General features: G+C 46.0%; 1 protein-coding gene across 11 annotated transcripts; it reads right to left on the minus strand.

Annotated features, from left to right (window-relative positions):
• Nucleotides 1–1,908: 1,908 nt before the first annotated feature.
• Nucleotides 1,909–12,885, minus strand: ACKR3 (atypical chemokine receptor 3). 11 transcript variants are annotated; one of them, XM_077829522.1, is made up of 5 exons: nt 12,772–12,831; nt 12,189–12,397; nt 11,562–11,616; nt 7,384–7,498; nt 1,909–3,866 (listed from the first exon to the last, which is right to left on the minus strand). In XM_077829522.1, the coding sequence occupies exon 5, from the start codon at nt 3,837–3,839 to the stop codon at nt 2,745–2,747; it is 1,095 nt and encodes a 364-aa protein (XP_077685648.1). In that variant the 5' UTR covers nt 3,840–3,866; nt 7,384–7,498; nt 11,562–11,616; nt 12,189–12,397; nt 12,772–12,831; the 3' UTR covers nt 1,909–2,744. The 11 variants fall into 11 exon arrangements, with proteins under 11 accessions (XP_077685648.1, XP_077685652.1, XP_077685647.1 ...); XM_077829526.1 differs by lacking the exon at nt 12,189–12,397 and having other exon boundaries at nt 7,388–7,498; nt 12,772–12,861; XM_077829521.1 differs by lacking the exon at nt 12,189–12,397 and having other exon boundaries at nt 12,772–12,861.
• Between the last annotated feature and the right edge of the window lie 4,370 nt (nt 12,886–17,255).

The following is a 17,255-nucleotide window of genomic DNA, read 5'->3' on the forward strand; positions in this document are numbered from 1 at the left end:
TATTCCTACCCCATGGATAGCACTTTTAATGCAGGTCACATTCTTCCTGTATGAAGTCATCCAAGTATAGTTAACTCCTTACCAATAAGTTCTGAACTATTTTGTTTGATTTCACTGGCACAGCTCATGGACCCGGGGGTTTATTCCCCTCCCCCTCCTCTTCACACAGATGATTTCTTTTAATTTGATTCAATTTTGGTCCCAGGTACTGTATTCTTGCATAGAGAGGAAAGTATAAGATAAGGTGTAAATTTAAACTGATACAGGCATAACACCCCTGGTGGACACACTTATTCCAGTAGAAGTGTGCCTTTTTCCAGTTTAGTTTATGTATTATTGGAAACGGTCTAATCTAAACTGTTAAAAGTCATTCTTATGCTAGAATAAGAGAGTGTCCCCATGGGCAGTTATATATTGGTTTAACTATACTGATATAACTCGTCAAACTTTACCAAGTAGACAAGTCCTTACCTAAGAGAGTCTAATAAACTAAGTCTTCTTAAACTCCTGGTTTCTGTTTTGTTTTTTCTTACAAAGGGAAACTAAGGCCACATTTTCACTACAAAGTTTTACCAGATTCAAAATTGTGACCAGAGCAGTTGTCAATGCAGGGATAGGGGCACTGTGGGATTGCTCCAGGAGGACTGTTTGAATCAGTAACGGTAATGCAGAGTCCACTCTGGCACTGTACTAGTGAAAGAGTGACACTAGAGGACTTCTGTTCTTTGGGGAGGCAGTTTAGTTTGACTGACAGAAAACTCAGGGTTTTGAAGTCTCGCTTTTGAGTGGCTGCATATAAGGATGTGCTGAAATAAGGCAATTTTTAACCTGTAAAATTTTGCAGCACCAAACAGGCCTAAGGAAAATGTGGGGGAAGGGATAGAAGGCTTTTGAACCCTGACAGACAGTTTTTAGAGCATCCAATTCAGGAACACCATATCAAAATTTTGTAGGAAAACCCCAACCTTCCAATTTCAAAATTGATTTTTTTTTTTAAGGGGAGCCAAAATTAGGTTTCTAATGGAAGCTCTGCAGCAACCTTGACTGGGAAATAACTGCCAGAGCGCCATAATTAAAGCGGCATGCAAAACAGTGAAAGTAAGCCAGTCAGCACAGAAAGAAGTTGCCCATGTGATCGTATATTACCTGGCCAAGGAGTAAAGAACCTTTGTGGTGCTATGAGTTTCAGTGGCTCTCCTTGGTTGGCTGAATTTGGCCCAATGGTTTGCAAATTTGATGTTGCAAGTACTTACGTTGGAAGCTGCTTGGGGCAAGGAGCACCTTTCTGTTCTGTGTCTGTATGGCCCCTAGCAGAGTGGGGTACTGGTCCATGACTAGGGCTTCTAGGCACTATCGTGATACAAATAGGAAGCCATAAAGCGAGTTAAAAATAATTGGACTGTCAGAAGGAAACTTGCAAACCTCTGAATTCTAGCACAATGAAATAGCAAGGGACTAAGCCTAGTTTATGTCAAATCCTATTGCTTTATTATGCTCTCCAAATTTTGTTTGTGTATTCATTCTCAGGATCCTGTCTTTTCTAGCAGCCTTTACCTTCAGAAGAAAAGGAGGACTTGTGGCACCTTAGAGACTAACAAATTTATTTGAGCATAAGCTTTCATGAGCTACAGATCACTTCATCGGATGCATTTACCTTAAGAGTACAGCTGACTCATCTTCTAAATAGATTGATTGTTCAAAAGCCTACTCCCATCCACACCACTGCTTTTCCCCCTTAGCATTACCATTAGCAAATCCTATTTGACTTTCCTCTTTAAATTGTTTCTGTCTGCCATTAACACACACACACACACACACACACACACGTGTACGTGTTAGGTCTGCTCTTGCATCAAAGAAAGTAAAAAAGGGTTAGTTTAAAAAAAAAGAAAAGAAGTTAAACCACTGTTGTGTATTTTTCCAGATCTTTATTTTTTAAAAAAATAACTTACAAATAGAGAGGACTCTTGGAAATAAGGTCATTCATTTTGTGCATAAGGATACTGCTTGGTGAAACATGGAAGTGGGAGTTAACCTCTTACGTTACTGTTAATTTTAATATGATGTCAAACTATATCACAGTACTGTACATACAGCTTATTTCCATACATATAGGTATAAACCACAACAAAGCTATTGTAAATAAAGTGTGCCAGCCAAAGCAGACAAACACACACATAATACATAATCTCCATATAGCTATTAAAGTCATCCTTTGTCATTCATTTTGACTATAATTGGACTAACATTCAGACTACAGCACTCTGGATACAATTATCAGCAATATACTTCAAATACATGATAAAAATATATTTAAACTTTCAAATACATTTGTATAAGGTACACCAACAGCCAGAAAATAAAGTCTTGGGTTTTTAAATACAACGCATTATATATATCTATATCTATATAAACACATATACAATGAAACCAAGAGAGGGTCTCCTTTACACATGGAAAAAAAAGCCTATCCTGAAGACACGTGATACCTGTGGTACACAATGGCTTTGTTTACTACAAATTCTCACTCATTTGCATAGAATTTGCACCGTGGTCTCGGTCCAGAAAGGCTGGATTAGCTAGCAGTAGATAAAACAAAACACATTAAACTAATGCATGATTTTGGTTTGCTCAAAAACTCTAAATTTACATTATGGTTCTTTATTTCTCTTCCAAGCTGTGAATTCATGCCCCATCAGAGACAAGTATGGAAAGGTCCAAGACGAGTTCTTATGAAGTGGCGATCATTTGGCATTTTGCTCCAGAGCAGAGTACTCAGCTTCCGATACTCTGGAAGCATCAATAAGTTTGGTGAGGCCTGTTTTGGCCGAGTACTTGAAAATAAAGGCTTTCATGAGCTCGTATCTGTAATTTCGGTTGATGAAGCTGTAGAGCATGGGGTTGACGCAGCAATGGATGAGGGAGAAACACTGGGTGACGTGAAGAGCCGCATACAGAAAGTTCTCCATTTGACAACTGAAGGGTATAAAATGAAGGACCGAGAAGATGTCGAGCAGGACGACCGCATGGTAGGGCAGCCAGCAGACAAGGAACACAACAACGTAAGAGAAAATGATCTTCCCATTGCTCTTCCTTTCTTGGTCACTGGAGGCAGAGATGGACCTTGCAAGGAGAAAATAAAAAAGAGCAATGATGGGAAAAGGAATGGCAAAGCCCAACACAACAGAGATGAGCTCCATGCCAACCAACCACTCTTTGAAGCTCTCCTCTGGATAGAGAGGGCGGCAGTAAGTTTCATTGTTTGAAGAGACAGTCTTCAGGTAATAGGTGTCTGGGAGAGAGACAGAGAAGGCAAGAAGCCACACAAAGATGCAGATAAAGCGTCGGATGATCTTCTTCTTGCGGTTACTGGAGTTGGTTAAGTAGGCAACCGAGAGGTAGCGGTCCACACTCATACATGCCAAGAAGAAGATGCTCCCATACAAGTTGATGGAAAATATGAGGTGAGTGATCTTGCATGTGATTTCTCCCATGTGCCATTGGTTATGCTGGACAAGGGAGACCACCCAGACTGGAAGGGTGATGACAACGCACAGGTCAGCGATGGCTAGATTGAAGATGTAGAGGTGGGTTTCATAACCAGTTGCTTTGGCCTGGAGATTGACCCAGACAACCACTGAGTTGGCCACCAGCCCTATCACAAAGATAAAGATGTAGAAGATAGAGAGGGTGTACAATAAGACACTTTTATTAAGTGTGCTAGGGCACGAGAGTGTATCGACAATGATGCAGTCTCCATTGTTGCACGTCCAGTTGCTATCAGAGAAATTTCCCACGTCCAGAAGATCAAGGATGGAAGTCAAGTCAATTGCACTCATGGCCAGTCAATTTGGAATCCAAATAACCTAAAACCAATATAAGAATAAGAAAATATCTTGGTTAGCACGGGTTAGAGTTCTCTGCTACCATCCTTGTATCAAAACACTTGTGCTATCCCTCTGCGAACATTTTGTCTATTGGGTGCTTTGTTTAAATTGTGTCATATCCTCATAAAGTACTTTCAGTTAAAGAGAAAGCTGGGACTGAGGAACACAAAACAAAACTCATGTGGTCTGCAAAAGAGAAACAACATTGGCTTTTTGTGTGCTTTTTTATTAGTCTGTGTATGACATCATCAGGTTGGCTGTAGTCCCTGGGTGTGAAATCCACAAAGTACACCATGGCCAAATAAATGTCACGCAACTGAATCTGTCTTCTGCAACAGAAAAGATGATGCTATCGCTTTTAGCAGGGAAATCTTTAAGCCATTTTATCTGCACTCCCTCAAGCACAGTAGAATTGATCTGGCTGAGAGTACTGTAAAACAGTTACCACAGGTTCTGTTAAGCATCACATCAAGTACAGCTCCAGATGCATTAAACAGAAGTGTAGACCTAAGACCTTTGTACTCTCCTCCCAATTTCAATCCAGGCTCTTGCTCCCCACCCTCTCAATTACATCTAATGAAGCATCCCTCTGTGTTTAACAATTATGATGTCGCAGTGAGAGAATTGGAGCCTGGCTGCTGTGTAACTGAGAGCAGCAAGACTCATTTTTCTTTCTTAGAAGAGAGCTTGGATTTAAGAATATGCCCTCACCCCAGCTGCTGAAGCTCAGCCTCTCTCTCAGCAACACACACTTTCTATATATGTGTTTTATTATTATTTTTGCTTCAACAGTTCCTCCGTCTGCAGAGAGGAGATAAAGAGGTGAGCTACTTGTTACGTGTATTGCCAGCAGAAGGATGGAACCAACAGAATGTTACAGCTTCCCACAAAATCCAGGACCCATTGTGGCAGTTACTGCTACCCATTGGGAGTGGCGAACAGCCCCCGCAACCCTGTGGACGGTACAATACCACCCACAGCAGCAAGTCAGCCTTTCTAAGACCTTGTCTTTGTGAGGGCTGCCAACGTGGCTGACAATATCAGGGACTGAACCAGGGATCTCAGGAAATAAAAGTATGAGTATCTACAGCATGCGCTAAAAGACCAGGCACAGTAGGTGGGGGCTGTAACAGACTCACATCCCTTGTGGATCAGGCAGAGAGAGACATGTAAAACGCAGATAAGTGTGTAACATCTACACTACACTTAGATTTAGCCCCAGTTTCAGCCAGGCACCAGTTTTGTTGCACCAATACAAACCCTTAGTGTAGACATGATTTGCACCTGTACACCTAATTCTGTTTCAAGGACTAAATCCACCTGTAGTTTCCCTGTTCTCCACTAGGGGGTCGCACTGGTGCGCAATACCAATGGCCGAAATCGGGGCTAATTCCAAGTATAGACAAGACCTTTGGGAGGCTGCTGAAGCCGTATCTCACCATCGAGGAACTGTATCAATGTGCCGCCAGGAAATGAGTAGGGAAGGGTCACCACAAGGAGAAGTGAATAGGGATTTAATGAGATGTCCCAGGTCTTTACTGGATATGCTAGCCCTCATCCACCTTTGTGCATATGCAGTAACAGCAGCAGAAGGCTTGAGGACAAATTCCTTGGAAGCAAAGGCTTATGTGGGTAGAATTTGGAGCTCTTCAAAGTGATTATAGATTCTTGCTCTGAGCTCCAGGTTTTATTTGGGGCTTTTAAAATGAAACCATTCTGGTTAGTTGCCACAAGTATGAAGCAAGACCAGGAACAGCAGCTGTGCCTGGGATCAGCCAGAAGGAGTGAGGGGTTAAGGGCAATCGGGACCCAATTCTCCTCTCACTCATTCTGGTTTCACCCCAGTGTAACACCACTGGACCTGACTTCCCATGGCTTGCAGTTGTAGTGCAAAATGAGCCTGAAACCCTAACACTGGTGAGAGGGAGCACGGAGTCCCAGTTTGGGCGCATCATATACGCTCTTAGCACTGGGATAAATGACAACACAAGCAGCAGGGCAGCAGAGAATCAGGCCCATTGGTTTCAGTGGAGTTACCCCCACTTTATAAACCGGTGTGACTCAGTTGAGCGTGCTCTGAAATCACAGCGCTGTGCTGTCCCAAGGGAACAGACCCTTCCTCAAGCCATAGGGATGCTACATACCAGCCTGAGAAGAGGAAAATGGTACAACCTACCGGATGCCATACAAATGGTACAAACTCCTTCCTAGTGAACCGGAGTCAGTGGAGGGAGGGCATGCAATGCTACCCCTCCAGGGCAGGGCAGTAATTCACTCCCACACTCTGGCCCAGGCTTTGCGGAAAAGAGTGTTATTCTCCTGGTCCCTTCACCTTAGCATGGAGCTCTTCTCTTGTCTCACTCTGCCAACTGGGCCAGGCTTTACAAGCAGGCCTCCTGGGCAGGCCTGGAGGGATGGTACACAAGGGGTCAGCTGGACAAGAAATTCCTCAATCTCTGCCTCACTTCATGGCTTTTTTTATGGTTCCCTTTCCTCTTCTCCCCCTTAGGATAGAACTGTTTTCTGAAATTTAGACATCTTGGATGGTTGCCAGGCACAAGGGTTTATTTTTTTTACACATACGTAGCCTCTCCCATTAAAGGAAAAGGGTGTAGCTATGACCCACTCCTTCTGCTTTCTGCTGCTGCCTTTGGGGCAATATTAATTTGATTTAACAAACTGTTACGCTGCCACGCCAGAGAAAGCATTTACATGGCAGTCTGCATTTGTGCACAGTCCCGATCTCCCTCTCTCCTCGTTAAAGAATCTTTCGGATACACAGGACACTTCAGCAGGCTTTGTGGGGCCTGCTACTTTGCAAGAACAAACAAGGAAAATCAGCGCCACGTGACATAACGTTAGGCTGCTCGAAGCACTATTCTGTTGGGAACTGAAATTGCAAGGAGTGCACGAGGCGAGTCTGGCCTTGCAGGGAGGTAGTTGCTTGCGTACACAGCGTGGTTCAAGTGGCACGCTCCAATTTACATGATTAGTGCTGGGCAAGCCCAACAGCGGGTGCTGCTGTTGATACAAGCTGAGGAAGAGAGAGGGGAGATAAGGGGAAACAATAACAGACGAGTATTAACGGGTCCACTGTTCCCTGGCTGGACACTTAGTGGTGATAATAACAGGAGAGATCAGACCCCTATGTAAAGAGTGAACAGACTGTCCTGGGACATGGTTTGGATCATCACTTTAAGTGCACATGGACCATCATCCTTTTAGCCCATTGACAGTCTGAAGTCAGAGCTTTGGGAGCAAAATGGGCATTGTTAAATAAAAGAGTAACCAGGTGTTTTAATAAGGACAGCCTCGCTTCAGTAAAACGAAGCTGCTTCAGCTCATGCCCAGTACTGGAGGAACTGCTCTTTGTGGCTAATCATAGAGGCCAGGATCTTATTTGAAGAGCTGTATTCCTTGCTGGTTTCCATTCAGTTCTGGGCATGTGCCAAGCAGTAGTGTTTAAATACAAGCGCAGAGAGAAATCTCATCTGACCTACGCAATGATGAGGATTTCATCTTCCAGACTCATAATGATCTATAGCAAAAGGAAAAACCAGTCCGCTGTGGAAATCAGCGTGTTCAGGTATCCTGGGAGCACGGCTACAGCACTGTATAGAATGCAAAGGCAAGAGTTAGACCGGCACGAGGGGGGGGGAGGGGGACGACTCAGGTTTACTTCCCAAAGGCATTAGCTCCCACAAGCGTTATTTGATTCCTGTAGCGTAACAGCCACAACAAACAGAGAAGCCTGCAAAACACAGTGAGCCAGATCCACCCCAGAAGTCAGTAGAGAGACATCAATTTAAACCCTCTGAGGATCTGGCCCAAGTCCCATTCACTCTAAAGGCAGAACATGTCTCATTTCACACAAAGAGAATTAAACTCGTCACAGAGCAAGAATGGATTGAAGACGATCCGTTCAATATTCTTCCTTCTCCTTCATGGGGAAGGATAGCCCAGTGGTTAGGCACTAGCCTGGGTTCAATCCCCTGCCCTGCCCCAGCCTTCCGGTGTGTCTTGGGCAAGTCTCTCTGGGCCTCAGTTCCCCCATCTGTACAATGGGGAGAATAGGCCTGCCCTGCCTCATAGCGGTGCTCTGAGGATAAATGCATTAAAGACCGAGGTGTTGTGATGGAGGCCAGATATGTACCATAGACAGGAGACATTGGGTTCGAGTTTTCCCAGGTGCTGAGCAACCGTAGCTTCTGCTGACTTCAGCTGGACTTCCAGCTGCTCAGCAATTCTCAGAACAGGCCACCAGAGTTTTGTAATAACTGCTGTTACTGGAGCAAAGCACAGGGAGAAGGCTCATGCTGACCTCTTGATTTATTCTGACGTGTAAGTCAGAGGGCACAAGACAGAGGCTTCCCTGCACTTTGCTGTTATGGCATCTCAGGAGAGGCCAGTCTCTGCTCGAATAAATCAATCATTCTGAGCCCATCTGCCTCTGAGATTTTGCTGAGGATTTCTCATCCACATCTGCCAAAACTATCCACCTGCGTGCTGTGTGCTTATGAGCCATCTGCCAAAGATGGGCCAAATCCCTCTCTGGTGTTATGCTATCAAGATCAGGGGAGTTACAACAGCAATGTATTTGGTCTGAGGAGACTAGAAGGCTCAGTTAAGACAACACTGGCTTAAAGGCACATGCTCCAGTGTGTCCCATGTGGAAAAATCAGCATATAAAACGTACTATAGAGAGGCTATCTTGTCGTCAGCACGAGGGCTGTGAATGGCGTTAAGATTGCTCAAGAAATAAAGCACCAACCATATCTTAGCCAGGGACATCTCAGGGAGAGGGCTATAAATAAAAAAAGCAGTTTGTTTTCAGCGATCTGCCGTTCCAAGTCAAAATGTTAAAGTTGCAGTTGCCAGCCGGATTATAGGAGACTCTCCACTTTCGTTTTTTAATAAAACACTTCAAGGCCTCATGGTTGTGCAGAAGAGTTTGAAAATGTGACCCCTGTATGCTCTAGCACCTCAAAACCCAGAAAGCAAACCGCACCCTGATATTTTTAAAAAAAATCTCATGATTGTTAAGCCAATCATGTGATTCAAAGGGGGGGTCTGACTTGTGATTTTGGAAGAGTGGGGATTGACAATACTGCCGCATTTCAAAAGTATTTCCCTTTGGGTCACATTTACCCCTTTTGTAACACTAGCCCTTCTCCTTTGGATGCCTAAATGCAAACTGGAAGGGCATCACCTGATCTAGGGAGATATATTAATAGTTGAATGAACTGTTGACTTCACAAACAAAGACACTGATCCAAGTTAACTATCAAGGTGAAGACATCATCCTCATACCATTAGGAATCCTCTAAGGTTACTTGTAAGCAAATGTAATCTAAGACAAACCAAGGCAATGCATGGTGTTAGGTCATCAGGGTCACAGAAAACACACTGTGTAACTATTCCCTGGTGAAATGTATGCAAAAAATGGGAGCATAATATCCCTTGAAAGCAGAGAGCTTAAATTGACCTGAGGACTCTGGCCACCTGCCAGCACTGAGCCTAGAATAGCAAGGCTGTCTGGTCTGGTGAGCCAGCTAAGCCAAAAACAATGCAATCTTGACCACTCATTAAATAAGGACTCTTGTGATCTTGCTGCATGCAAATTAGGGCCATCCTGTACATCTGGTGAATCTTAGCAGGCCACTATCCCTTTACTGTGTGTGTGAGTACCTCCATGTGTGATTCTATATAAACCCACACACCCAGTCAGTGATAAAAGAACTCCATCCAGAAAGCTGATATGGTCCATTGTGCTCAAATCCCCAGCCAGGGAGGAGCTGCTGGAATTGAAATCCTGACAGCTATATTCATTCAGAGATTACAGCATGCAAAGGCCAGTCTGTCTGTAGTCTGGGATTGGCTGTGTAACAAGAGCTCAGATTCCCACCTAGGTTAGTTTCGGGGGTGGAAAAAAAGCCTATCAGTCCCCGCAGTGTGGCTGCCTAAAGCAATTTGGCTCTTTCTGTGTTCAGCTCGCTTTTTAGACATGATGGTGGTTTAGCATGGAAGGCTGATAACAGATGTAACCTTGCATTTAAAGGAACAATCTGTTTTAAATTAGAGAGATCAGTACAGGAGAAGAGAGTAGCTACCCGACCCATCAATATACACTGGACCCCTAACAAAGAGTTGTTCTGAGGTTTCTCCAAGCTAACTCTGGTCTGCAATTCTGCAATCATTCCTACTATCTGTGTCTCAGCCAACCAATTCCAGACAGCTTTACACTCCACTCCCTAGCCCCGCCCATTCTTTCCTCTCTCTTTCTTTGAGCTGATAAAAACCTATCTGCTACGAAAAGCATTTAGACAAGGTAAGTACTTGTTGCTGTCCCACTTGATAGGGGTAATCTATCATGAGATGTTATTTGGTGAGTGAGTTACAGTGGTGTTGAAAACCCTCAGCCATTACTGTATGCATGTAATAGAATTGTGTTAATCCTTCTTGTGTCTTCCCAGGGTCTTTTCTGGTTTGGTGTTTAGGGCCCGATCCTGGGAACACTTACGGAGTCTGAGGCCAGCACTTTATTCAGTGGTAGGTGTTTGCAGGGTCAAGCCCTTCACCTGTGAACTCTTAGTGCAGTTGCCCTCTCTTGGGAAGTGCAAAGCATGCTGCCAACGCTTACCAAACAATCAAGCTGTTCCCAGTCACACCAGTGGAAATCCACAGGAGATCCATTAACTTCCCTGGAGCTACTCTGGGTTTCCCTCAGTGTACAACTGAAAGCAGAGCTGGCCGCAGAGTTAACAGGGGCAGGAAGATATTGTTGCAAACCACCACCTCTTCAAACCCAGGGAGAGGGAGTTTCTTCTTCTGCCAAATGTTTGCATTGCACCATCAATACGCCTGGCCTTTAAAGTCCCTCTCAGACAAGCATGGACAGTGGCTATGCATAATAGTTTTGAGAGAGATGCTGGAGCACAAATAAGCATCTTAGATACAGTTATGCTGCTCATTTTGCCTACCCTGACAGCCTGCGTTCTCTTCCACTTGTGTTACACTCAAGCAGCTCCCACATTCTCTCGATGAAAACAGTTTGACTTTATGCCTGAAACAGTCGCACAAAAAGCTACTGTTCAGAATTTAAAGGCATTTCAAATCCAGAAAGTTGATGGGCCCCCATTAGGAGATATTTATAGATCCTCTGAGGATTGCTGCTAACCGGGCCCTTCTCTCTGTATCGTGTGAATTATTTCACAGAACATCATATATCTTTGGGTAAGATCAGTCTGGCAGGGGGAATGCTTTTCATTCCACAGGATATTTTTAGGGGTGTGGGGGGGGACTCCCACGCACACCCAGGATGGGAGGAATAGGTGAGGTTTGCAACATCATTTTACATTTTTGCATCCAATATCTGATGTATTTATTCCTCAAACATTTCACCCCAAAAATGGGAAGAGAAGAGCTAACCCTGATTTAGAAGCCCGGGCAATGACTTTCCCTGGAAACATTCCTAAGGTGAAGGATGAATTGCAAAAAAAAAAAAATATGTTCCCTCTTACGGGCCCGATCCTGCTCCCATTCAGATCAGTGGAAGTTTTGCCCACTCGAACTTCAACAGGAGGTGAATCGGGCCCCCTGCTGGTGAAAAGTTGCGAAGAGACTCCAGCCAGGCTGTGCTTTCTTTGCTAGGCATGCAAATAAAATGCAACGCACCCTTCCTTCAGCTCCACGTTTTGCCTTCAGAAAGGCACAGACACAAAGGCAACATCTGCGTCAGAGAAAGAACAAAAAAGTTACCACCGCGGCCCTTCGATCTTGGCAGAATGCAAGCTTTGGGGAATGTCACCAAATGCCTCCATAAACCCTTTAATGAGGCGCTCTCCCATTTTTAAACCTCATTATGCTGCTTTTAACAACGGGCTGGAATAACTTTACAGCGCCTCATTACCCCCCAGGAGTTCCCGTTTATTGCGCATCCATCCCAGGCTTCCTTTAAGGGGCTCTGCGCGACTACAGCCCATGCCGACGGTTCAGCAAACTCTCCTAGCCCCGCTCAAAGGCTTCGCTTACTAAAACAGGGGCGTTTGCTGTCAAGGCGTCTGCGCTTCCCTTCCGTTTTCTCGCCTCTAAGGAGAGGTCAGGTAAGAGTGAAAGACAAACCGATCGAATCGGATGAGCCCTGGTGGCCTCCAGAAACAGGACTCTAGGTAACCTGGAGATCTGCAGCTCCCGGAGCTGAGCCGCCTGGTAAGCAGCCCGGGATCGTAGGGGAGGTCAGAGGGTATCATCAGTTAGTTACCCACCAATACGCCTGCTAACGACCGCGGCCGCAATACGCACGTTGCACATTTCGATCTAGCCCGAGCCAGTCCCGGGGGAAAGAATCGCGGCTCCCACTCGCGGCGGGTTTTCCTAGCAAGTCTCGGGAACGCTGGACTGAAGTCGCTCACGCTGCTCTTCTCCCCCAAACGGCCCAGGCATGTCAGTGGCCCGGGGGGGCGCTGTCTCTGTCCGCATCCCGAGACTCGGCCCCAGCCGCGGGGTTAAGTCTGGAGGTCAGAGCCCGAGGAGGGGAGTCGGCACTGGAGTAAGAGGTCACTCTCTCCAATACAAGATCCACGCTGACTAATCGCGAATGCAAAACAAAGCCACTCGGGAGGATCTCTCCCCCGGGCCACTGGGTTTGCCTTCCGCCCGGGGGCGGGCAACCCCCCCAGCCCCACCGAGCGAAAGCAGCCCGCGTTTGCAGTTTAATGCTCATTTCAAGGCAGCTCTCTGATGCCCCCACCTTTCCCAGCCTCGGTGAATTCCCCCCCAGGAGCAAGCACGCGTTGGGCCCCAGGAGCCCAGCCTGCTTCGCATTCCCACGCTCTCCCTCTCTCTCGCCCTGCCCTACAGCGCTGAGCAGAGCTCGTTTCCTTACCTACCGGCCGGGCTTCTCCCCTCCTCCTGCCTTCAGACCCTGATCGCAGAGCCGTTTTCAAGAGACTGAGTGCTCTTTCCAGCTGCCTCGCTGTTATATACACCGCAGAAAAGCGCCTCTAGGTGGCAGCTTTGTAAGTAGGTTCCTGCCCAAAATCCTTGGGTTGGGAGGTGGAAAGTTGAGGCAGGATTGTTGTTTCCTGCCTGGGCAGTTCTGCACAATCACCTTCCTGGGAAAGCCGAGTACAGCTGAGCCAGGGTCCCTCTGAGTGGGATCTGTCACCTGCATCCTGCTAAAAGCCCCAAAGCCAACATTAGCCTGTCTCCTTCAATTATCAAATATTTGTCTTGTCTTGGGTGTCTATAGATCTTTGATCCCTTTAACAAACATGCACACACGAAAAGGTGTATTTCCTAACTCTGCTGAAGACTTTGATCTTAAGGCCAATTTCTTGAAATCTTCAAAGCCCACTGTATTGTGTGGCTTTTCAATATCTTTTTTTTTTTTTTAATTTATTTGAGGGATCGCCACTTGTGTAAAGTACAAATCACATTTACAGTTTCAGTACAGCTCGAAACACACTTCAGGGAACAGCCTTAAAAAACCTGAAAGACATTTGTATTCTTTCATCTGTGAAGGAGCCCAAATTCTAATTTCTAATGCTAATGTTCTTTCCCTGGCTGATCAAGGATAAATATTTGTGTTATTGTTGCATATTTGTTTTTCCTGTTCAGCAAATGTTTTTTTTTTTCTTCACATTTTATTCCAAGATACTTCAGCTTAAAAAGAATTCACATTTCCATCCATAGGAAGCAACAAATTTGGGGACTGGAGCCATAATTTCAAGTGCAAAATATTCCAACAAGTGATTTTTTTTTTTGCTTTAATTTTTGAATGCCCAATTAAAGACACCTCATTTTCAGAAAGTATTCAGTGCCCTTCCTCTGAAATTCAGGTTCCTTTACGGTATCCCAAAACGGGCAACCAAAATCATTAGTCACTTAAAAATTTAGACCGGAGAATCTATAATTTAGCATTTTAAAAAATCAAGCCACGGAAGCTCTTCAGACAAGATGATTGGGGTTTTTTTTAACATGAAGATAAAAATAAAATTCAAAGCAGTCCTTACTTAGATAACACTTTGTAGGGCTGTTCTGAAATAAACTGCCATCCAATTCTATTTTGGCTCCTAAAAAAAAGCACACCCACCTCCAAAAAAAAAGTTATTTTTATACATCCACTAAAATTAACAGCAGAGATTGCAAGGTTCAGGCATTATGTGATTAGAAAGCCTCCAACCAGAGGTGCTGGAACAATTTGTACAGTACGGGTGCTGAGAGCCATTGAACCAAGCTGTAAATCCTGTATACAATGGAAACTACTTCAAGCCAGGGGGTGCAGCAGCACCCCCAACACCACTAGTCCCTGCACCTATGCCTCCAACATAAGAAAGCAGCAATGGAGAGAAAAAAAGTTTTTGTCAGAAAAAAAAATTTACAAGGGTTCTCCTGACACCAGAAAATTGTGAACTGATTATACAATAGGAGGCAGTAAACTCACAACCGTTCTTCCTGCTCCCACAGCAAGAAAAAATAACACCTGACCAAAGTAAGATGACAAAGTGTAAGATTTGCTAACTCACCTCATCACTCTCCCTGTTACTAAAATGAAAACACATCATGAAAATGTCCCATTAGGCACCAAAGGCTGCATTTTGCAATGCCCAAGCAAAGTATAAAAAGCCATTTGTATGGATTCAGTTCTACAGCTCAGTTGAAAACACTGCAACACAGCTTGATCTTTTTCCTTCCTGGGGGTAGATGCTAGGACTAGACAGTAATCTACCTGCCAACAAAGCAGTAATTCCCTTGAGTGAAAATATAAATTGTGCAATGTGAGTACACAACTGCTGAAGCTTGAAAATAGCGCTGAGAGCTAAAAATGATCTGACTCAGGTATTCACGCAGTCCTATGTATTCCTAAAATAGGCATAGTAAAATGATGTATTTGCACTTCTCTTTTTTTCCTAATGAGCCACACACAGCTGGAGAAAGGAAAGTGAAGTTCAAAACCTCAGGGCCAAGTTCTTCTCCGTTACTCCAGTGGCTCTGTACCTGAGCCCTTGTCCAGTGTAGCTAAAAAGGTTAGCTAAGACATTTAAACCGGTGCATTTTTAAAAACACTAGCGTAGACAGATTTTAGCACCTTTAAACCCTGGGGGTGACCACCACCAGCAAATATATTGTATGATGTTTCATCCTATCTACATTAGTGATGAAGAACATTAGCTAAAATCTGTTGGCCAACATGTTCTTAAACCAGAATCTATTTTGCTGCTCAAGAAAGAGCCTGAATGAAACCCTCCACCTTCAAGAGATTCTCTGGGGACAGCAGCTACTCCTTCAGGACACACAGGGTGAGAAAGGTTTCAGAGTAACAGCCGTGTTAGTCTGTATTCGCAAAAAGAAAAGGAGTCCTTGTGGCACCTTAGAGACTAACCAATTTATTTGAGCATGAGCTTTCGTGAGCTACAGCTCACTTCATCAGGGTGAGAAAGGGACTCTGTTACTTTATGTAATGCTAGAAGGAGCTTTTAAGAAGAGTACCCCAAACAAAAGTCCATGGGAAAGAAAAGCTTATTTACTGTTGTATATACAGAGCCTCTGGCTAAAAACATCCTATTAACCACCAGGACATCTTCGTTCTCCTTAAAAAGCATTTCTGTTTTAACTGGGCTTTTTACTGCCTCTTCCTTTCCCAGCAATCAGGACTCCATAAGTCCACATTCTACTCTCAGCAGGAGGTGAAATTACTCCAAATTTATACCTGTAGGAGAGCAAAATTTGCCCTGTTCCCCCACCCACAATTCTGGTCCGATTATACCCTCCACCTCTGCATGTTTAGGGTGGCCTGTGTGGGTGGAGCTGGGCGGAGCAGTGGGAAGAAACACTGGCCACATAGTGTCATTGTTAGGGTTGCCAACTTTCTAATTGCAGAAAACTGAACACCCTTGTCCCGCCCTTTGCCCTGTGGCCCCGCCCCTGCTCACTCCATCCCCCCCCCCCCCGTCATTCGCTCTCCCCCACACTCACTCACTCACTCATTTTCACCGGGCTGCGGCATGGGGTTGGGGTGTGGGAGGGGGTGAGGGCTCTGGCTGGGGTTCAGGCTCTGGGGTGGGGTCGGGAATGAGGGGTTCAGGGTGAGGGAGGGGGCTCAAGACTGGGTCAGGGGTTTGGGGTGTGGGGCAGGGTATGGGCTCTGGAGTGGGCCGGGGATGAGGGGCTTGGGGTGCAGGAGGAGGCCCTAGGCTGTGGGGTTTGGAGTGTGGGAGGGGGCTCAGGGCTGGGGTAGTGGTGCAGGAGGGGGTATGGGCTCTGGGCTTGGGGTTCGGGCTCTGTGGTGGGGCCAGAAATGAGGGGTTCAGGGTGAGGCAGGGGTCTCAAGGCTGGGACAGGGAGTTGGGGTGCAGGAGGGGGCAGGCTCTGGGAGAGAGTTTGGGTGTGGGAGTGGGTTCTGAGCTGGGACAGGGGGTTGGGGCACAGGAGGGGGTTTGGGGTGTGGGCTCCATGCAGCACTGACCTTAGGCGGCTCCCAGGAAGTAGTGACATGTCCCTCCAGCTCCTAAGTGGAAGGGCAGCCAGTTGGCTCTGCGCACTGCCCCGGCCCACAGGTGCCACTCCTGCAGCTCCCATTGGCCATGGAGGGACATGTCGCCACTTCCCAGGAGCCGCACAGAGCCGGGCAGGGAGCCTGCCTGCCCCACTGCGCTGCCAGTTGGACTTTTTAACAGCCTGATCAGCTGTGCTCACAGGAGCCGCCAGGGTCCCTTTTCGACCAGTCGTTCCGGTTGAAAACCAGACACCTGGCAACCCTAGTCATCGTCCCCATTTTCCGATCCTGAGGAAGCCACTTCGCAGGGCCCTGCAGATCAGAAGGGGGTGATACTGGGGAAAGGGCAGAGCCCACAGGCATTAGACCCCTCTGGGGCAGGTTTGGGGGACAGGGACTGTCAAGCGCTGTGTGGCCGTAAAGAGGCTGAAGGAGCCATGCTGTAATGAGGCTGTGAGGAGCCGGAGTGTAGTGTAGAGGCACCAGCTCTCTCTGTGGAGATCCTTGACCTGCCGGTGTCCCATTATTCCTGCAGAGCTCCTCAGAACATGCAATACACCCATTGAGTGAGGGGGCAGCCCTACCTCTGCTTCACAGATGGGGCACTTCCGATTAAATGTACTTAGTTTCCCTTTCCCTCCTTGGTTTGTTGCTGGAGCGGGCACGGAGGAGCCTACTAATCTCCGAGGCTCCTATGCAGCAAAGCATTTCAGCACCTGCTTAACTTTGAGCGCTTATTTATATCTGTTGGCTTCAGCTTGTGATTAGGTGCTTTGTTGAATAGGGATGGGGTTAGCCACATGTGTAAAACTAAGCACATGCTTAAGTGCCTTGCCGAAAGGGGGCCCAAAAGTCTGACACAAAAAATATCC

Source organism: Eretmochelys imbricata, chromosome 11 (genome assembly GCF_965152235.1).
Source record: "Eretmochelys imbricata isolate rEreImb1 chromosome 11, rEreImb1.hap1, whole genome shotgun sequence".
NCBI lineage: Eukaryota > Metazoa > Chordata > Testudines > Cheloniidae > Eretmochelys > Eretmochelys imbricata.

Coding starts and splice junctions, on each gene's coding strand:
- ACKR3 (XM_077829519.1), bottom strand. CDS start 3,839: ATGAGTGCAATTGACTTGACTTCCATCCTTGATCTTCTGGACGTGGGA.